The sequence below is a fragment of the Mus pahari genome, chromosome 10 (genome assembly GCF_900095145.1).
Source record: "Mus pahari chromosome 10, PAHARI_EIJ_v1.1, whole genome shotgun sequence".
In the NCBI taxonomy this organism is placed as follows: domain Eukaryota; kingdom Metazoa; phylum Chordata; class Mammalia; order Rodentia; family Muridae; genus Mus; species Mus pahari.
In genome coordinates this window covers 89,375,160-89,396,321 of record NC_034599.1, presented here as the reverse complement: position 1 = coordinate 89,396,321, position 21,162 = coordinate 89,375,160, and the positions used below count along the sequence as shown (strand labels likewise).

Sequence of the window (21,162 nt, the reverse complement as noted above, 5' to 3'; positions counted from 1 at the left end):
ATATTTTACATTTTATAGATAACAACCTCACAGTATATACTTCTATTATAAGAATAAATTTAATACCCTTTTCTTTATATATTTTGGTCAGAATAGGTCTCAAGCCAGCAGTATTGTTCACCCATTCAATAATCCCACATTCATCATTCAGTGGAATAACTGCATATGTTCGGATATGAAGTTCTCTTCGACGTGATTCTGCATCTTTTCTTAAACTCTATGGAAAACAAAGACAGAAATAAAAAAATTTAGGATTCAGATTCCTATTATGTCAAATTTATCAAAATATTGTTCATTTCCTAGTAAAAGTGCTGATGGCAGCCTGTAATGAATAATTCTGAAAGTTAGAGGAAGAAGTTATGGGATCATAGCTATTCTACTTCTAAACCTTAAAATGCCTTGGAATAGCTTCTCTTTAGTTCTCTACTATGCATATAATAGAATATTACACTTGAAAAAGCAGTATGATAGCCATATCAACAACAAAACACTATCGTTTTCTACAGCATTACAGATAATGATTAACAATAAGTACTTAAGCACAGAAACTAATGTTTACTTTTATCTAAGAATTGTTATTTTACTTTCCTCAGATAATGTCTTAAGGAATCATACTATCTACCAAAAAAAAAAAATTCCCTAATCCTGTAATGTATGTAAGTCTGTGTATAAATAGATGTAATTAACCTTTTATTCTGAGACTAGGTCTTGCTTGCCAAACTTACTAATAAAAAATGAATTCCATTAGTCTACAATTCTTTCTCAAGACATTTTCAGCTTATATATCGTGACGGGTTTGACTGACTGACTCTCTCCCCCATCCCTTCCTTCAAACAGAGATCTGTGACTTCTGCACAGAAAAATGAATTTTTCCCTAAAGATGATTCTTTGAAGCCTACCTATGCTTGAAGCCTTCCTGAAGCCTTCCTGATCCAGTCCCCTAAATAGAGCTATCACCACCACCCCTAGCTAATAATAGGCCTTGAATTATACTTCCCATATTTCTTTGAGTCAGATAGCAAGCATTTACTAACAGAATGAAAAAAAAATACTAATGATTACTTTTAAACAGTGAAATCATGAAACTAGAACCTATTTTTTTTTCTAGCTTTGAAGCAGAAACCCTGAGGTCTAGAAAAGTAGTAAGAGTGTTTTATACAAAACTATTAAGCAGAAAATATTTTCCTTCATTAATGTCTTATATCACCTATAAACAAAATAATAACTGTTGAACATTAACTAAAGTAGACAATTTAAACCTATGAATATATCAAAAAATCTGATAGGAGGGACTTGAACAAATATTGGTATACTCATTCAAAGTATTGGGTGGAGGAAACTCAAGCACTCATAATTGATAAGTAGATAAACAATGTGAATATATTCAATGGCACTGAAATATATACTTAATTTAAATGATAGTATATACATTTTTATCACAAAAATTAGAAAATTAAAACATACATTCCATTTCAATAGAAATATAACTGCCTATGAAGAAGTCCACATTACTATGACAATTATTTTCCTAATTCTTTAATAAAAGCAATGAGGTTGGCCAGATCTTGAGGATCCAGATTTGGTTCTCAGGTGACTCACAGTCATCTAATTTCAGCTCCAGGGCAGTCTCATGCCTCTAGACTTAGCAGGCACCTGTACTCATATGAACAGAGATGCAGTCACACATGTACACATATTAAAAAGGATATAAATAAATCTTTAAAAAGTGAACTGTTTCCTACCTTGTTAATTAAAGAGTTGAATTCCATTAGTCTACAGTCTTTTCTCAAGTCATCTTTTGGTTTACACATCATGATGTAGAACTTTCCATCTGAGCCCTTTAAAGAGATTTTCTTTGGTTTCTGAAGAGAAGAAAGAATTTCTACCTAAAAAATAATGAGTGTTATATATTTAAGACAAGGCTGAAATTCTTTGTTAAATTTGAATATTATATTGTTATACATTATTCTGATAAGAAAGATTAAGTGGGAGTATGTATTAAATTTGTATTTTACCTTAGTTATCTAGAAGCTAAAAAGTAAGGCTAACTATGAATAGGGACATACTTTTCTTAAACATTAGGAGTATATATGAAGTAAAAAAAAAATTAAGAAAACCCTGACTTCATCAGTAAAACAAGTACTTACACATGCATATTCAGGTAGTCCTTTCAAAGCAGTCACAAAATTTTGCATAATAAAAATGTTTATCATAATGTTGGAAGAGTATTATCAAAATACATCATATAAATGTATAAAATTTTCAAAGAATAAGTTTATCAATTGAAATTACTTTGTTTTTGAAAATAAGCAACTTTTCCAAAATGAAACCTACCTCATGATGTAAATAGCTAAAAATTACTAATTAAGTTAAAACATGATTGTATAATGTACAATATTAGTGGTTCTAAAAATAGTTTTAAAATGTCCTAAGCCCGGGCTGGAGAGATGGCTCAGCGTTTAAGAGCACCAACTGCTCTTTTGAAGGTCCTTAGTTCAAATCCCAGCAACCACATGGTGGCTCACAACCATCAGTAATGAGATCTGATGCCCTCTTCTGGGATATCTGAAGACATTGCTACAGTGTACTTACATGTAACAATAAATAAATCTAAAAAAAAAAAAAAAAGTCCTAAGCCATAGAAATTTTGGAATAAATATGGAGTCTTTAACAGCTTTTCCCTAGGACTATTTCCTTAAAATAAGCATATATTTATAGCCATGTTTTATGGGTAGGGTAGGCATGTAGACAGAAGAAAAGGGGTTGCCTGACGGGTAAGAGGCCACAGGCTCATTCCCAGCAGTGCATTTAAAAAAGAGGGATGAGGCCAAGGAAATGTTCTGTCAGTGGAGCACTTGCCGCACAAGTGTGAGGAACTGCATTTGGAGCAGGCCTGTAATACAGTGCTTTATAATGAGGTAGAAGGCAGAAGCAGGACAACTGTGGAAGTGAATGGGCCAGCTAGCCTGAAACTCTGTCTAAAACAAAGTAGAAGGTGAGGACTGACACATGAGGTTCTTCTCTGACCTCCTGTGGGCTGTGGCACACACACATATTAACTCATGCACACATACAGAATAAAAAGTTATCTGAATCTTGTTTCCTCATAAGAAACAAATAAAAATGTATTTTGTTCCTTTTGCTCTTCATTTTTCCAGGATAAAAGTAAATATAGGAAAATACAATTATGAAAAAATAGTCATAGTGAAATAAAGAGCATGAGAAAATCAAAATTTGAGTTTCGTTATAATTCCTTGGCACTTAACTTTGTACCATATTATAAGACAGTTGCACTTCTCTACATTTCTAGGGTTTTCTTTTTAAATAAACTCACTTACATTTTTAGCTTAATTTGAAGGTGTAAATTTAACTATATTTAAAAATTATAGTTCTATAAAACAGAAGTTTACCACATCATCGAAGCCTGCAAGATAGGCCCAATGCCCAGGAAAGGGGTCATGATTGGCATGGGCACCCAGAACTGATGGAAGAGTAGGTATCATGACTGACTGCAAGGGAATGAGGATCTCACTGAAGGTCGGGTCTTCTACAAGCCTTTTAAGCATTTTAAAGTGAGTGCTCATGCTTAATGTGGAATTACTTCCATCAACCTTAAAAACAAACAAACAAACAGTATATTTCAATTTTTCTGAGTTTACCTTGAATTATAGAACTTTAATCACAGTAAATATTTTACTTTTATAATCTCAATTACTCAGCAATGTGAAATGTCCTAAGTATTTTTAATTATCTCATTTAAACCTCTTTTACCTTATAAATAACTTTCCTCTATCACAGGAATATTTAATGACCAGAGGAGATAAGAAAATTTGTAAATAACTTTTTACCAAATCTCATTTAACAACAAAATGATACTGAATTTCTTAATGTAAAAATGAATGCTATGTGTGCTTGATTATGGGATATTCTAATACATTATCATCAGTTACAATAGCCAATGTAAGTATGAATACCTTTAAAAAGAGAAAAAACATTGAATTCCTAAGTATAGTTTCTGATAAAGACCTAAGGTTTCAGATAAAGGACTAAGCACTTGAACATGTAAACACTTATGTCGAATAAGTAAGTGTGTCAAGTTCATTAGAGGTCAAGTAGAATTAATGGAAATAATTAAAGATTATGCTTTTGAAAGGAAAGGGAAAAAATAGGGTCACCTGTATCTTTTTATCCAGAAATGGTTACTGGATTTTGATCGTTAAGTGAACAAGTTGTTTACCTGATAAAGAACCTTTCCCTTTAAAAAAAATCACCCCATACACTTTTCTGTCTCCTGCATTTAGCTTTCCCCTCTAGTCCTTACATAGAACAGTGATTTCCTCCTTTATCACCATCCTACTTCACTTACAAGCATACTGGAAATAGTAATTGCTACTCCAGGTGATAACCATTGCTTACTTCCTTACAAATGTATCAGCAATTCTAGACAGATTTCTACTAGTCATCTTTGTTCCTTCATCACAATGCCTGTGCCCTGAAATATACTCTGAAAAAATGAAAACCAAGGGCTCATGTATAAAGTGCTTATCTACTATGGATAAAGCCTTGGGTTTGATATCTAACACTAAAAAAGGCAACCAATTAACAAAAAAATCCTCCATTCACTTTCCTATCCTATAGGTAGATTAACATACAAGTTTTCAAAACTTAAGGATATGACAATATAATTAGAGATTCCTTTAATGCGTTTTAAATATATTTTATATTTATAATATTTTATATAGTTGATTTTTTATTTAATACTATCGATAACTATTAAAATAGAGGACATATGAAAGAGGGACATATGTTACAAATAAAAAAAAAAAACAGGTTTATTAAGGTAAATCATACAGGGGGTAGAGTTATATCTCAGTGGGAAAGCCCTTGTTTGGCAAGATCAGGTTTCTGGTTCAATCTCTAGCATATCAAGAAAAGGGATCGGGGGAGAAAAGATACTGAGATATATATTTAAAATATAGCATTTGATATATTTTGATATGTGTATACTGATGTACTTAAAAACTGTAATGAAACATATAAACCCAAATCACATATAAGCTTCTATGTAACACTATTTCACACTGGTTGATAAGCACTAAGATGGTACCGATTTGTTGCATAACTCTAGTAGCTTGTCTGTTAAACGAGTTGCATCTCCAACAAACTTTTCTAAAGACTTTTTCATATGGATGGCTTTGGTAAGAATTTCCTTGCATCTGTTCACACGCATGGGATAAGAAGACTGTCAATCAAAAAAAAAAAAAAAAAAAGAGGATAAATACAATTATATATGAAATCTGAATGGTAAGAATCAACTTAAAAGAATATTTAAGATGTGAGTTTGTAATGATAAGCATCCAGGAAATTAATTTGATAACACCATTTTAATCCTACAGCTTGAGAATACTTTTGAAGAAACAATCCAATATTTTGAGATGTAGCACAACAGAAAAAAGGAAAATAAAACAAAACCTTAATGATTTAATGAATAGTCAGCTATTTTTATCATTTTGTACAATTACAAAAATGTGTTATCAAAGAATATTAATATAATTTATCCAATATTAAAGTTATTTAATCATATAATATTTAATTGAAAATAAAATTGTCAATTTAATTAAAATTTCCTGTCAACATATGATTACAAAAATGCATAAAAAGTTACAAGAAGGGCTGGTGAGATGGCTCAGTGGGTAAGAGCATCCAACTGCTCTTCTGAAGGTCCAGAGTTCAAATCCCAGCAACCACATTGTGGTTCACAACCATCCGTAACAAGATCTGATGCCCTCTTCTGGAATGTCTGAAGACAGCTACAGTGTACTTACATATAATAAATGAATAAATCTTTAAAAAATATAATTGACCTACATTTAAAAAAAAAGTTACAAGAAAAAAACTAATGAATAGTCTAAATTTTAATTTTCTTTTTATCTTTATACTAACTTTTCTATAATATTTACTCATTAAATGTACTAATCAACTTGTATATACCCACTAATAGATTTTCATGACCTTGGATTAAAAGACTTAAAAGTTACACATGGCTGGAGTGATGGCTTAGCGATTAAGAATACTTGTTTACCTAGGTTCAATTCCCAGTATCCTGATGGCATCCTAATAATTCCAATTATAGTGAGTCCAACACTTTCTCCTGACCTCTGAACACCAGGCATGCAAATGGTATACAGCCATACATCCAAGTAAAACACTCATACGTATAAAAATAAATCTTTAAAAAAGTTGCTATTATAAATATTTACTAAAAACTTCACAAGGACAGCACCATTCATGTCTTTAATCTTCACATACTGGTTACTTTGTTTCATACAATAAGTATTTCAAGATATTAAACGAGGTAAAAATTTTTTCTATATAGAAAGTAATTAAAAATTATTAATAATATAGGCCAGAACCTTGGAATTTATATACTTGCTCATAATAAGTGGTAGTCACACTGGGTGACTAATGATTACCTTTGACACAGCAGTCATCATCCACATTGCTTGCTGAGGATAGGCCAGAAATACCTTGGCTATTATTTCCATCAATACAACAAAAACTTCATCATGAGAATGACATATTCGAGAGATCAACTGCGAAAAAGCAGTCAAAAACTGATATGGTGCTAACCGATTTGTGTGCTCTGTGAGTACACTATTTATTTTAGCCAAATCATTTCTCATTTGCAGACGATCAGAACGACCACCTGAGGGCAAACCAGTTTAAGATAAGAAAACATCAGTATTTCAATTCACTTCACAGAAAAAAAAACAAACTGATAAAACAGCTTTAAAAATACATCATTGGCATGCCTACAGCTAGCTGTCTGACAAGACTATGTAAGTAGGAAAACCATTTAGATCGAAGAGGCATTTGTTTCCATCATCTGCTATAAGTTTTGTGGTATTACATGCTTAAACCCAAATCTTTCAAAGTATTAGGGTTATCAAGAAATGAAAAAAGACTATAACTTTCCATTCCCGAATTACAAGTCCTTTAAGTTTATGGTTTTCTCTTTCCTTTTTAACCCCCAACACATAATTTGTTTTCGTAAGGCTAATTTTTGTTATTTTTCAAGAGTATGCTTGTGTTTGTGTGGGTGTAGTACACCCATATGTACATACCCACAGAGGAAAAAAGCTTGGATCTTTGGAGCTGGAGCTGTAAGTAGTTTTAAACTGCTTGATATGGGTACTGGAACTATACTCAGGTCTTCTACAAGAACAGTATGTGCTCTAACTGCTGGACCATCTTTCCAGCCCTCACACTTATGTTTCTTACAACATTACAATATTTTACTATTTATTATCATGGTTTTTAGAAAGTGAAATTGTGATGCCAAATGTTATTTTATATCAAAAAGTTATAATTCTTCCTAGTGCCTTAAAATTGTTACATAAAGTTATACCTTTTTCCCATTCGTATGCCTTAGCACCAAAATCAAGCCATAGTGATAACATTCGTGGCATTGACTGATATATGAACTGATTTCCATACTGAAGAGATCTGCAATTATATGAGCAAGAAATAAGATTACCACAGAGATTTTTTTGTAGGTTATATGAATTAGAATGTAAAAGCTTAAACTTCAGTTATGTACAGTCTTCTGGTTAAAAACTATATCACCTACTTATCCATCTATCTGGCATGGAATGCAGTATGTAGCCGAGGATAAGACTCTGAATCCTCTGGTTCTACCTCCTAAGTTAGCGACTACAGGCATGGGTGGGTATCAAATCCAGGGCTTCATGCATGACAAGAATGCACTCTACCTACTGTGATAATAGCCCTAGTCCCTGACACAATGGTACTGCTATTTCTTCACAGTAGGTTATTTTCCCTTCTTTTATCTTTTCTTGCTAAAGTATTCAGTTAGCCTGCATCAAAAATTATATATAGAGAGAGTCAAAAGACTTTTTAATACTTCTTGCAAATGGTCCTTAGAATCTAGACCTCAGTATGTAGTCTATGGTAGTAAGCTTAATGCTCAGGCCTAATCATTCTATTTCTGAGAGATTTCATTTCTACATTTTTCTTCATATTTTCCCCCCTTACAGATGATACAGAAGGAGATATATGTTTATAATCCTGAAGCCAGTAGCTTGAGTTTTTATCACAGAGTTCCCCAAAGTATATAACCTTTACATGTGTCTGCTTTGCTTTTGGTATGGTGCATATCCATCTCCATCCATTCCCAGGGAAAAGTGTGAATGCAAACCCTTACTACCACAAACTATGAAGTGGCTTTCCCTCATTTGGAAAAGCCACATGTGACGGCACAGCTAGAGTATAATGGCTAAGCTCAGCCTACAAAAAAAATCCTCCTGATCCTCAGTCTTTGTAATCATGATAACTTCCCTGCCAGGCAATTTTTAAAAAATATTTGGGGGGCTGGTGAGATGGCTCAACGGGTAAGAGCACCCGACTGCTCTTCCGAAGGTCCTGAGTTCAAATCCCAGCAACCACATGGTGGCTCACAACCATCCGTCGTAATATGACTCCCTCTTCTGGAGTGTCTGAAGACAGCTACAGTGTACTTACATATAATAAATAAATAAATCTTTAAAAAAAAATATTTGTATCATTCATTTTTATATCTACACACAAGTTCTATTACAAACTATTACCTAAATGTTTTATATATTTAAGGTTTCATTAAAAATAATTAAACTGCTTTTGAGGACATTCACACTAAAGCAGTAGTAACATAATTATTTAAGGTACATTCAGGTATTCAAGTGAATATATCTTAACAGCTAATTTTTACTCTTATAAAAATATAAATATATGGGCTGGAGAGAGAGTGCAGTACTTCACTTGTTGCTCTTGCAGAGGACCTAGGATTTCTAGCACCTACACAGTGTTTTTTTGTTGTTGGTTTTTATTTTTTATTTTTTTCTTGGTTTTTCGAGACAGGGTTTCTTTGTATAGCCCTGGCTGTCCTGGAACTCACTCTGTAGAGCAGGCTGGCCTCGAACTCAGAAATCCCCCTGCCTCTGCCTTCCGAGTGCTGGGATTAAAGGTGTGCGTGCGCCACCACACCTAGCTTACATAGTAGTTTATTATCATTCATTATTACTCCAGTTTCTAGAGGATCTGATGCCCTCGTCTGATCTTCATAGGCATCATGCACATACATGGTACATATTCATACAAACAAACATACAGGCAAAACACACATAAGATAAAGCAAGGAAATCTGATAATAAAACCTATAAATACTAGTATAAAAATCCAAAATCTACAGTATCACAGCTGTAAGTATGCTGTAGAAGCTGAAAGTGGCACTATACATTTAATAATCCCATCATTTAGGAAGCTAAGACTGAGAGGCCAGCTTGGGCTATATAGGCAAGAACAAAATCCCCATCAACAACAAAAACAATAACAACCAAAAGACAGAAAAAAATGTAAAATACCTTCCTTCATAGAATTGTGATTTAAGAAGTGATACACTAAGGGGCCTGATATATACAAAGAGTAAAAAATTAAAATAAAAAATAGTTTATTTTTTTAAAAATTCAACTAATAATTTTCTTGTTTCTGATTCCATTTCAAAATATCAACAAGTCATGAATTCTCCTTTAAAAACACAGACTTTAAGAAAACCAACAATATTTATTGTTATTAGCAATTATAACTCTGGAAACAAATTGATGAAATTAAGTTTAGATTCTTCAATAACTGAAATTTCCTTAGGAAAATAAAATTTGGCTAAATGTTACTCTAATATGAATATATAAATACTGCTTTAAACTGAAAAGTAATATTTAACTGAGAAATAATAAAACCTAAAAATAAGGAATTTTAATAAATTTATTGCTGCTAAATTAGAGTCCTTCACTAGAAAGTAACAGCACATGAAGAATTATGTGCTCAAAATTTAATAAATTGGCAAATATAAATACTAAACATTATTATATATTTATACATGTGTAAACACACACATCGATCTATATTTATTGGTATCTGAAATTAAGTTAGATTCCAACCTTAGGATCAGAAAGGTCAAGCTCAGACTTAGCTACATAGTGAGTTCGAGGTTAACCTGAGCCCCATACAACCCTACCTCACAAGGCAAAACAAAACAAAAAGCTGTATTTCATCCTCTGCCTAGGTCAAGAACAGGCTCCTGACAGATGTGGTGGTGCACTCCTGTAATCCTAGAACTGAGAACACTGAGGCAAAGTATGAGTTCAAGAATGTCTTGAGCTATAGAGCAAGACACTATCTCTAAAATGCAAAAGCAAAATAAGAAAAAAAAACCAAACCACGCTCTTTATTGCATATAACTTCAAAATAATGTCCTTTTTTTTGTTTGTTTGTTTTGTTTTACTGGATTTGATTAGGAAGATATACTCAATTACCACTGAATTTAACAAACATGGTTTGTTATGGTCTTCTGAAATACTATACAGTGATTTGAAAGATGACTGTCACAGCCTCTGGAGTATTGGGATTATGGGTATGGGCCAACCATTTCCAGAAAACAGCTGAATAAAAAATATTTTTTGGTTAAATATGCTAGGCAAGTGTTCTACTATTGAGTTATGTCTGCAGTCTAGTACCATTGATTTTCTAAAACTGTAACTTTATACAACTCTTTCTACAAAACTGTATCTATAAACTTTTTCTATACACACACAAAAGGCATTTTTTAAGACTAAGGAAAAATTGTATGAAGAAAAATATACTGGGATTGGATATGGCTTAGTTCTGGCTGCTCTTATAGAGGACCTCAGCTTAGTTACCAACACCCACAAGGTAGTTCATAACTCTAACCCAGTTCCAGGGAAATCTGATGCCCATTTCTGGCTTCCAAGAGTACTACACATGCACATGGTATACATACATTCAGGCAAGTAGGCAAACACTCATACACAAAAAATAAAGATAAATTAAACATTAGGAAAAAGAAAGAAAAATATTTTCTCTGATTACAATTGTAAAATGAATTCAAGCATGGTAAAACAGAAAACACCCTGAATATGCTACGATGTGTGATAACATTCATCCATTTTTAATCTCAAACATGAAGTTCTCATACTTACCTTCCAAAATGTAGGACTATATATCGGATGAGATCACCTTGCTTTTCCATTTTGTTATCTGTTACCATTGGCATCAATTTGTCATAGTACTTGGCAAGGTAGAAATGTCCATCTTCCCACTCCGGCAGAAACAAGGTCACATCCTATAAAAAAGACGTATGTCACATATCTAAGCAAATTGGCTGGGGCATAAAGAACTAATGGAGCCGGGCGTGGTGGTGCACACCTTTAATCCCAGCACTTGGGAGGCAGAGGCAGGTGGATTTCTGAGTTTGAGGCCAGCCTGTTCTACAGAGTGAGTTCCAGGACAGCCAGGGCTATACAGAGAAACCCTGTCTTGAAAAACCAAAAAAAAAAACAAACAAACAAACAAAAAAAAACAAAACAAAAAAACCAAACCAAAAAAAACCCTAATGGGTTATTAAAAATCAAGAGTTTGCATCACATAGCAAATTTAAGTTACTGCGTGTTAAACTTTGGTTTGATAGTATTTGGTCAGAACAATAAGCTCGCTCAAATGTACCATGCTGATAATCCTGCTTGCCAGGTGTGGCAGCAACACCTATAATTCTAGCACCCAGGAAGCCGAGGCAGTAGGATTTCAGTAAGTTTGAGACAAATCTGGGATACATATGCAAAGTGAGTTCCAGGCTAATCTGGGATACACAGTAAAATCCTCTCAAAAAATTAACACATGCAAATCCAACACCACCCCCCCACCCCCCAAAACCAACCTCAAAAAAGAACATTCTTGCATATAACCTATGCAGACATGATAGGTCAGATTATATTCATGACATTACAGTTCTTATGACATTACAGTTTCTCCTACGCTTAGTGTTACTAGTTTGTTTATAGACATGTCTTACCATGTTGCACTAAGGTTGCTAAGGTTTTCAAAAGTCTCATGAGTTTGAAACTAGTATGAGCTGACTAAGTAAGTACCGAGCCAGCCAGAGATACAAGGCAAGATTTGATTTCAACTGCCAACCCCACCCTAAAAAGGAAAGTCCAACTTATACTAATAGTTGATTTGTTTATGATAAAAAGGGATTACTCCCCCCATCCTGTAAAATGTTTAAATGACATAGCACCACAACTATGGATATTCGAAGGATATAGGAATTCACCATGCTACTTTTTTAAGTTTATGATTAATTAAAACCAAAAATTAAAAATATTAAGAAATCAGAGAGACAAAATCTCTTGGTTATTACCATCCTTTGCATTTCCTCATAGATTTTAAATTCCAACTATCAATTACCTATTAGTATTTTGATGAAGACTGCAGCAAACTTACTGGTCATTTTTTTGTGAAATAACATCTTTAGATTATCGAGTCTTCTCATTCAAATCTGTTCTACATCCAATTGCATTCAAGGGCTAGAGAGATAGATGGCTCAGTGATTAAGAGCATTGGCTGCTCTCCCAAAAAACTCAGGTTCAATTCCCAGTGTCCATATGACAGTTCACAAGTAACTGTAACTTCAGTTCAAGGGGCACTATCTGGCTTCCAGTGGCACCAGATATATATATATACAGGCAAAAGACCCAATCACATAAAAATAAATAAAATAAAAACTCACCCAATAATATTCTAGAATTTCTTTCCTTTAAAGGCTTTCATTTTTTTTTTTAGATTATAATTACATCATTTCCCTTTCCCAACCCTCTCATATACTCCTTGGTCTCTTTAAAATTCACAGCCTTCTCTTCATTAACCGTTGTTGTATACATAGGTAGACATGCACACACACACACACACACACACACACACACACACACACAGAGAGAGACACATACACACAGAATTTCTAAGGGCATACATATAACCTGTTCAGATTGTATGTTACTTGTATGTATGTATTCAGGGCTAACCACTTGATATTGAATAACCTGTATAGGTTTCACAGATTTTTGAGCAACTTAATCCTAGGTACTTTATACTTCTCTTATTTTGTTTTTTTGTTTTTCTTCCTGTTTTTCAGAGCTGAGGACTGAACCCAGGGCCTTCTCCCACTGAGCTTAACTGCCAACCCCAGTACTTTATATTTTTGATGCTATCCTAAATGGTATTTCTAACTTTATGCTTTCTTTTTCCATTTCTCTTGTGTGTGTGGTGTATGAATGTATATTCATGAAAGTGCCCATGTGTGGGTATAAGTGAAGGCCAGAACTTTATTTCTGGGACCATCCTCAATTACTCATCAGATTAATGAGGCAGAATCTCTCAGTCAAACTAAGAGTTTGCCAATATGGCTAGCACTGATAGGTAGCTTGCTCTAGGCTGATGTGTTTCTGCCCTCCCTAGGGTAGAATTACAGGTGAACTGCTCCCAGCACTCACACAGGTTTCTGGGAATCCCAACTCCAGATTTCATACTAGAGCAGCATCACTTTAACTGCTGAGCCTTCTCCCCAGCCCCCTAAGCTCTACTTTTTGAAAAATCACATCTCTTTTTCCGAGGTATAATTTTCATATCAACTATGTACCTTAAGTATATAAAATTATATATCTAAATACATACCTAGAGGCAGAGTGGTTGGTATTATAGTATGTATATATTATGTTTTAGACTGCTACCAACCATGAGAAGGGACCCAGTTGTCACAATAAGGGTTTGCTAGCCTTTTAGACTTAAGTCATTCTAGACTTTCAAGTGGTTACCTCACTGTGATTTTAATTTGTACCTTACTACTAATTAATGTCATTAAACATGTTTTCATGTGTCTTTTATCCATTTGTATGTATTCTTTAAGAAGTGTCTATTCCAGGTTTTGAGTTATTTGTCTTGAGTTCTTTATAATTTGCATAAAAATTTGCTGGTACAGACACAGTGTATTTTCCCCCAGTCAACACCATCCCCTTTTACTTTGTTGACAGTGTTTTTCTACAGTAGACTTTAACTTTCATAGAACTCCAACTTATAAGGCTTTCTTTTTGGTTAAAGCTTTTTTTTTTTCCTAAGAAACTTCTGCCTAAACTAAGGTAAAAAAGATTTCCTTCTTCTTTTATTTAAGTTTATAAGTTTAGTTTCTCAGTTCAGGCATATTAAATCCACTTCGAAGTAAATTTAGCTAATTAGATTAGCTAAAAGATTATCTTTTCCTCACACAGATTTCTAGTGGTCCAGGCATTAGTTACTTGTAGACTGGGTATATAATTTCATTTTGTATTTTAAGAAACTTTTAAAAGGGGTGTGGAGAGACGGCTCAAGGCTAAAAGCACTTGCTGCTCCTGTAGGGCATGGTCCCCGGTACCCACAGGGGGCTCACAACCACTTAAAATCTCAGCTCAAGAGGATCTGACACCCCTCTGTTCTTAGATACCTCCACTTGCACACATACATATACACATAATTTATAATGAAATGTATTTAAGGAATTAAAATGTATATTATGCATGTATGCCAAGCACAAACAAACATGTACACAAATAAAAAATATAATAAAACATTTTAAAGTTACAATTTTTAATCTATTTTTGTTTCTTGAGCTAGTGTCTCACCATGTAGCCCTGACTATTCTGGCACTCTATATAGATCAGGATGAACTTGGACTCAGAGATCCCCCTACCACTCTGCCTCCAGAGTGCTGTGATTAAAGGCGTGTGCCACAAATTAGATTTAGGTAATTTAAAAAGAAATAAGCCTAAGTATAATTCACATGTATAAAGCTCACACTTTATTTTCTGTGCGGATATGTATGTACATTTCCAGATGTACATGTGTGCATGCACATACATTGGTGTCTTCCTTGACTGCTCTCAACCTTATTTTTGGAGACAGTCTCTTACTGAAGCTCTGATTCAGCAGGACTGTCAGGTCAGGAAGTCCTACGGTATTCTCAGTTGCATACTGTGGCACCCAGCTTTTTCAGACACACCTTATATAGCTCAGGTGAGTGGGTGAAGCAAAGGTGACTTTGAATTCTTGATCCTTTCATTTCCCCCTACGGTGTGCAGGTTTACAGGCTGGTTAGCCACTATTCTCGCTGACAGTGCCAGGGAACGTATCTCAGGGCCTCCTGGACTTCAGGGTAGGTAGTTGAGGGTCAATTACTCTATTAACACCTGGTTTTTTAAAAGTAGATGCTGGAGATCCAACTCAAGTCCTTGTGCTTATATGACAAACATTTTCACACCTGAGCAACAACCCATCCTCAAACTCACTTTTTTGTTTGTTTTTTGGTTTTTCGAGACAGGATTTCTCTGTGTAGCCCTGGCTCTCCTGGAACTCACTTTGTAGACCAGGCTGGCCTCAAACTCAGAAATCTGCCTGCCTCTGCCTCCCAAGTGCTGGGATTAAAGGCGTGCGCCACCAAACTCATATTTTTGAAGTGCTTTTTTTTTTTCTTCTTTTTTTAAACAGAGTTGGGAAACCATTAGTAAACATTATAGAACATCATCATCACTTCAAAAAACAAACCCCACAAAAACCTCTACTCATTGGGGATCTACTCTCTGACCTCTAGCTGTGAAAAATATTCATATATTTTCTAAAAAATTCTAGTTTATCAATTTTTGCTACATCCACTCCAGTAGTGACTTGCTTGACAGGCTTAGAAACTTAGAAGCAGTCCTGAGGCAAAAAGTTTCACGGAAACTTAGTCTCCTGGAACCGTGGCATCACGTATAACGAATGCTCCAAACTTGTCCTTGCGAATGGATCTAGGTGCTTTCTTTCAGCATTGTTTTATTATAGGTGCCTCCAAGCAATGACTTGCCAAATACCTAAGCAAAACTGAACTTTGTTTCCTGGCCTTCACCAATGCCCTAGGTAGTCCTTGAGTGGAACATGGGCTTTGAATTCAGTAAGAATGTTGTCTAGTCAGTGGCATTCAGAATTGCCTCTAGTATTGTAAGAGAGACAGTGAGAGAAATCAGACATTACTATCTACTACATGGAGTTAGAAATCTCAGGGCAAGCTTAGCAAAGTAAGTTTAGAATTCTTATTTTAGTTATGTATGGCAGACTACATTACTTAGTAGAAAGTCCCCCCACATTATCACTTAGAATAAAAGCTAAGTCGCTCCTATATACAAGAATTTACAATGGTTGAGGAAGTAGATCAGGCTGTGGTTTTAGCGTCTTGCATTATTCATGAGGTTAGCTAGAGCAGAACTCCCTAATTAGAACCATGACTCCGGTATGAAAGCCCTTGCCCAGGGAGTGTAAAGACCTCACACCTGGCTTCTAAGAATATAGTTGACCTTAGATAGAGCTGACTTTGTCTCAGTTGTTTTATTGCCCAGTTCCTGCCAGTCTTTGTGTTTGCATTCCTCTGTTTTGTGTAAGAGTCATTAAGCATCTGGTAACCTCATTGTACCTTGCTGATGTGTCACCTAACTTCCCTCTTTTCTTCTGTATTAAAAGTTTGATGCTCAATTTGACAAATTACATTCAGATACAACACTCCCTTGTGTTTCTATTTGTCATTTCTCACCAACTCCTTGCCCGCCTGCAACTGGAACCCTGAGTTTTACCCGTGGATCGAGGACCCAAGTGAAGTCTGTCTGTGGCAAATTTTTATAATAAAAGTCCTAGGTATTTTTGAATTTGCATCTCTGTTTTTTTTTCTACACATTACTGGGATGTTTGTCTTTTATAATTTTATCTTCTAAAATTTAATACCTGGTAGAGATATTACATTATTTTTTTATAAAGAAATTCCATGGGCTGGGGATGTTGTTCAGTTGGTAAAGTATTTGTCTAACATGGACAAGATTCTGAGTTTAAGTCTCAGCTGTGGATTAAACAGGGCATGATGGTGCATGACTCTAACTCTAGCACTTATGTTAGGCAGGAGGATCAGTATCCATTAAAAGAAAAACCAATGGTTTACATTATACACATACTTACCTTGTACTTCTTCATTACTGCGTTGCTTTCAAAGTTAGCTGTTTCTTCCATAAAGCGGCCGACTAGCAGTGTGGCCCGGCCATGGATTAGCATGTGCTTACTCTCAGATGGGGACTTATTTTCAGGAAAACATAATTCCACTCCCTTTTGAAGAACAATAAGTGCCTGGTGAACGTCACCCTAAAAAGGAAGTCAATTAATACATCTTTAATTTAAAAATATATCCTTAGCCAGGCTGTGCAGGCACACACCTTTAATACAAGCACTCTGGAGGCAGAGGCAGACAAATCTCTGAGTTTGAGGCCACCAGACCACATTGAGAAACCTTGCCTCAATTCAAATTCACTTGTAAATTCAAGTTTATCTACCACTCCGTATTAAAGATAAGACAATGAATTTATGAAATTCTTAGACAAATGGATGGATCTGGAAGATATCATCCTAAGTGAGGTAACCCAATCTCCAAAGAACACACATGATATGCACTCACTGATAAGTGGATATTAGCCTAGAAGCTCAGAATACCCAAGATACAATTTGCAAAACACATGAAACTCAAGAAGAAGGAAAACCAAAGTGTGGATACTTCGATTCTTCTTAGAAGGGGGAACAAAATACCTATGGAAGGAATTATAGAGACAAAGTTTGGAGCAGAGACTGAAGGCATGACCATCCAGAAACTGCCCCACCTGGGGATCCATCCCATAAACAACCACCAAACCCAGACAGATGCAGATGCTAACAAGAGCTTGCTGACAGGAGACTGATATAGCTGTCTCCTGAGAGTCTCTGCTAGTGTCTGACTAATACAGAAGTGGTTGCTCATAGTTATCCATTAGACAGAGGTCAAGGTTTCCAATGAAGGAGTTAGAGAAAGTACCCAAGGAGCTGAAAGGGTTTGCAGCCCCCTAAGAGGAACAACAATATGAACTAACCAGTAACTTCAGAGCTCCCTGGGACTAAACCACCAATCAAAGAAAACACATGGAGAGACTCATGGATCTAGCTGCATATGTAGCTGAGGATGGCCTAGTTGGTCATCAATGGGAGAGAGGCCCTTGGTCCTGTGAATGTTCTATGCCCCAGTGTAGGGGAATGCCAGAGCCAGGAAGCAGGACTGGGTGGGTTGGGGAGCAGAGGGAGGGAGGGAGGATAGGGGGTTTTTAGAGGGAAAACTAGGAAAGGGGATAACATTTGAAATGTAAATAAAGAAAATATCTAATTAAAAATAAATAAATAAATAAATAAATAAAAAGATAAGGAAGCACTGACTCATTTCATGTAGAACTCTTTAATAATTCATCTGTTTACTAATTCATTTTAAAATTAAAGTACCAGGAATTGAAGATATATGTAGATGATCTGGAATAACAATGAACCTTAAATAAAATCTTTGGCTTAAAAAGTTCATAGCTAATTAGATGTGATGATGTATGTCTATAATATTTGTACTACTCAGAAGATAGTAGGAGGATCACAAGTTCAAGGTCAGCCTTTGCTACAGTTAGATCTGTCTCAACAAAACAGAACCAAGCAACCAAACAAAAAGAATAAAATAAAACAAGCTCACAATCAACTAAGGAAACAAACTATGTAAAACACCAAAATGTTTGAGTGTTATAACATATAATTATAGACGGGTATTTTCAGGGATAAAGAAAGTCCCCCAAATCTATCTAAAGATACAGATAAATAAGAGAGAGCAGGAAACACTTGGGAAGCAGAGGCTGGTGGATCTGTGAGTTCAAGGAAAGCCTGGTCCATATAGGCTACACAAATAAACAGTCTTGAAAATCCAAAAAGTGGGGGGTAAGATAGGGAGGGGGAGAGAGTGAGCCAGCAGTAGTCAGGAAAGAAAAAAAAATCTGATTTTGATCTTAAACAGAAAAAAAATTTCTTAATCTGGTCAATGTGTAGAAATTTTTCTGGCATGCAATTTAGTAAATGGCATTTTAGTTTTATTCTATGTGTACAAATATACAAGTGTGGGCCTGAGTGTGTGTGCCACATATGTATGATGTACTCAAAAGCCAGAAGAGGGTGTCAGATCCCCTGGATCTAGAGTTACAGGTGGTTTTCAGCCATTTCATGTGGATGCTGGGACTAAAATCTAGGTCCTGTGATCATATATATAATTTTTTTAATGTTTGTGAGTACACTGTAGCTGTCTTCAGACACACCAGGAGAGGGCACTGGATCCTATTACAGATGGTTGTAAGGTATGATGAGGTTGCTGGGAACTGAACTTAGGACCTCTAGAAGAGCAGTCAGTGTTTGTAACCGCTGAGCCATCTCTCTACCCCCAAAACAAATATTCTTAATGAGCAGCCATTTCTCTAGCCTTAGAAGAAACACATAATTTTGGCGCTTGAGGGTTTGGAATGTGGTCACTATATGATCCCAGTTGGCATAACATTTCTTACCTAGACCAGACTGTCCTTGATTTTTCTTCTCCTGAGTACTATCTCAGGCCTATAATATCACATCAAGCAGAAACAATACTTTAAATTACGATCTATGATCAAGCAGTTTCTGGTCAGTGGTAGTGAGCACAGATGCCAGTCTACATACTGATAAAAGTAAACAATTGATACTTATCAGTATGCAAATCCTCCTTATTTGCAAAAGGTATATTCCAAGACTACCAGTAGAAATCCTACAGATGCTAGGTTTTTTTTCCGTCAAATATATCTACCCATAGTGTTGAATTTATGAATAAGGTACAATAAAAGATTAAAACACTGTAGTAATTTATCATTTAAATATCTTAAGAATTGATCACTACAGTGGTAAAGTTTATAGATCATTTCTGAGATTTTCCATTTAATATTTGCAGCCATAGGTGATGGACAGCCAAGCTGAAGAAGGGGACTAATTTAACACTGCGACCAAGCTTCAGTGTTTGCTAGGTTTGGGATATAAATGTACTTCTGACTTTCAGGTATTTTTCAATTTACAATGAGCTTACTGGGATATAATCCCAGTATGTTTGAGTAGCAGCAGTCTCATTTTAGGTGAAGCTTAAATAAAGCATCTGTAAGACGGGGACAAATGAAGCTGAAGGGATGGGACAGCACTCAACCAGAAATGGACTTGTGTATTTCCAAGAGTTCACACTTAATCCAAAATGTATGAAAACTATTTAGAAGAGTTTAATCTTTATTTTTTTTTAATGCATTTCTTTTTTTTTTTTTTATTTATTATATATAAGTACACTGTAGCTGTCTTCAGACTCTCCAGAAGAGGGAGTCAGATCTTGTTATGGATGGTTGTGAGCCACCATGTGGTTGCTGGGATTTGAACTCTGCACCTTTGGAAGAGCAGTCGGGTGCTCTTACCCACTGAGCCATCTCACCAGCCCAAGAGTTTAATCTTTTAAAGAAGCAGTATGTTTCCAAGTGCATTTTGGAAAGGCCACAGACTACAGTAATGTAAACAGGGAACTTGTGAGACCCTTAGGAAGGCTGTTTACTCTTAGGTGCTGAAAATAATGGCATTAATTAAAATAGGAGGAAAAAGAGAGAGGATTCAAAAAACATTTCTAAAATTAAACAGCAAAGACTTAGCCTAAGACTGGATGTGGATGTGCAGGTTCTGGAAGAGTTTAAGATAAAAGCCCAGATTTGTTCTAGATAAGGGGATGGAAATGTGGCTTGTTCAGAAAAAGAAGCAATGTGAAAAGAGAAATAGGTATTATTAAGTAATGAACTGCCTTCTGAGCACATTGAGTTTAGCAACACAAACATTGGTATCATCTAACACAGGCTCGATTACCACTTTCCCCATCAGTATAGAAAACATCTCCCCTGTCCTCTATTTCTATTAGTCATCACTAAGTTTCTACAATCACATATGGCATCACACAGAGCTACAAAATGTTAACTGCAAAACAGGCTGTGCCTACTATTAACTCTAAACCAGTAATTACCACTTAAATATGAGACATAAAATTAGTTCATATATTTAAAAAGCTCCTATTTCTATTGCTGGAATCTGGGGGATTGGAGAGTGTTCTGAAGCTTAGTCTTTCCTGACAGGTGATGACATGTAACACTGACATGTCCACACAGAAGTGTTTCTTCCCAAAGTCATTAAGTGAGAAGGTGTTATAATCATTTATGAAGAATATACTGAGGACTTACTACATATATCCTATATACCTCCAGAAAGTAAAATATAGTGAGAATTGGTCATTTTCCTCAGAAATATGTAGGACAGATGAAAACTGAGAGAACATTACCATAAAACTTA

At 35.2% G+C, this 21,162-nt stretch overlaps 1 protein-coding gene and 1 pseudogene across 1 annotated transcript in view; both read right to left on the bottom strand.

The window, feature by feature from the left end:
• Atr (ATR serine/threonine kinase) overlaps nt 1–21,162 on the bottom strand; it is a 95,095-nt gene that overhangs the window by 8,482 nt on the left and 65,451 nt on the right. Inside the window, exons 35-42 of the mRNA XM_021207218.2 lie at nt 16,912–17,091; nt 11,052–11,194; nt 7,409–7,506; nt 6,474–6,706; nt 5,108–5,242; nt 3,411–3,611; nt 1,743–1,886; nt 67–217 (exon numbers count right to left, since the gene is read on the bottom strand). Coding sequence (XP_021062877.1) covers nt 67–217; nt 1,743–1,886; nt 3,411–3,611; nt 5,108–5,242; nt 6,474–6,706; nt 7,409–7,506; nt 11,052–11,194; nt 16,912–17,091 — 1,285 coding nt within the window. The remainder of the gene's footprint in view (nt 1–66; nt 218–1,742; nt 1,887–3,410; nt 3,612–5,107; nt 5,243–6,473; nt 6,707–7,408; nt 7,507–11,051; nt 11,195–16,911; nt 17,092–21,162) is intronic.
• On the bottom strand, nt 8,196–8,373 carry LOC115064906 (annotated as a pseudogene).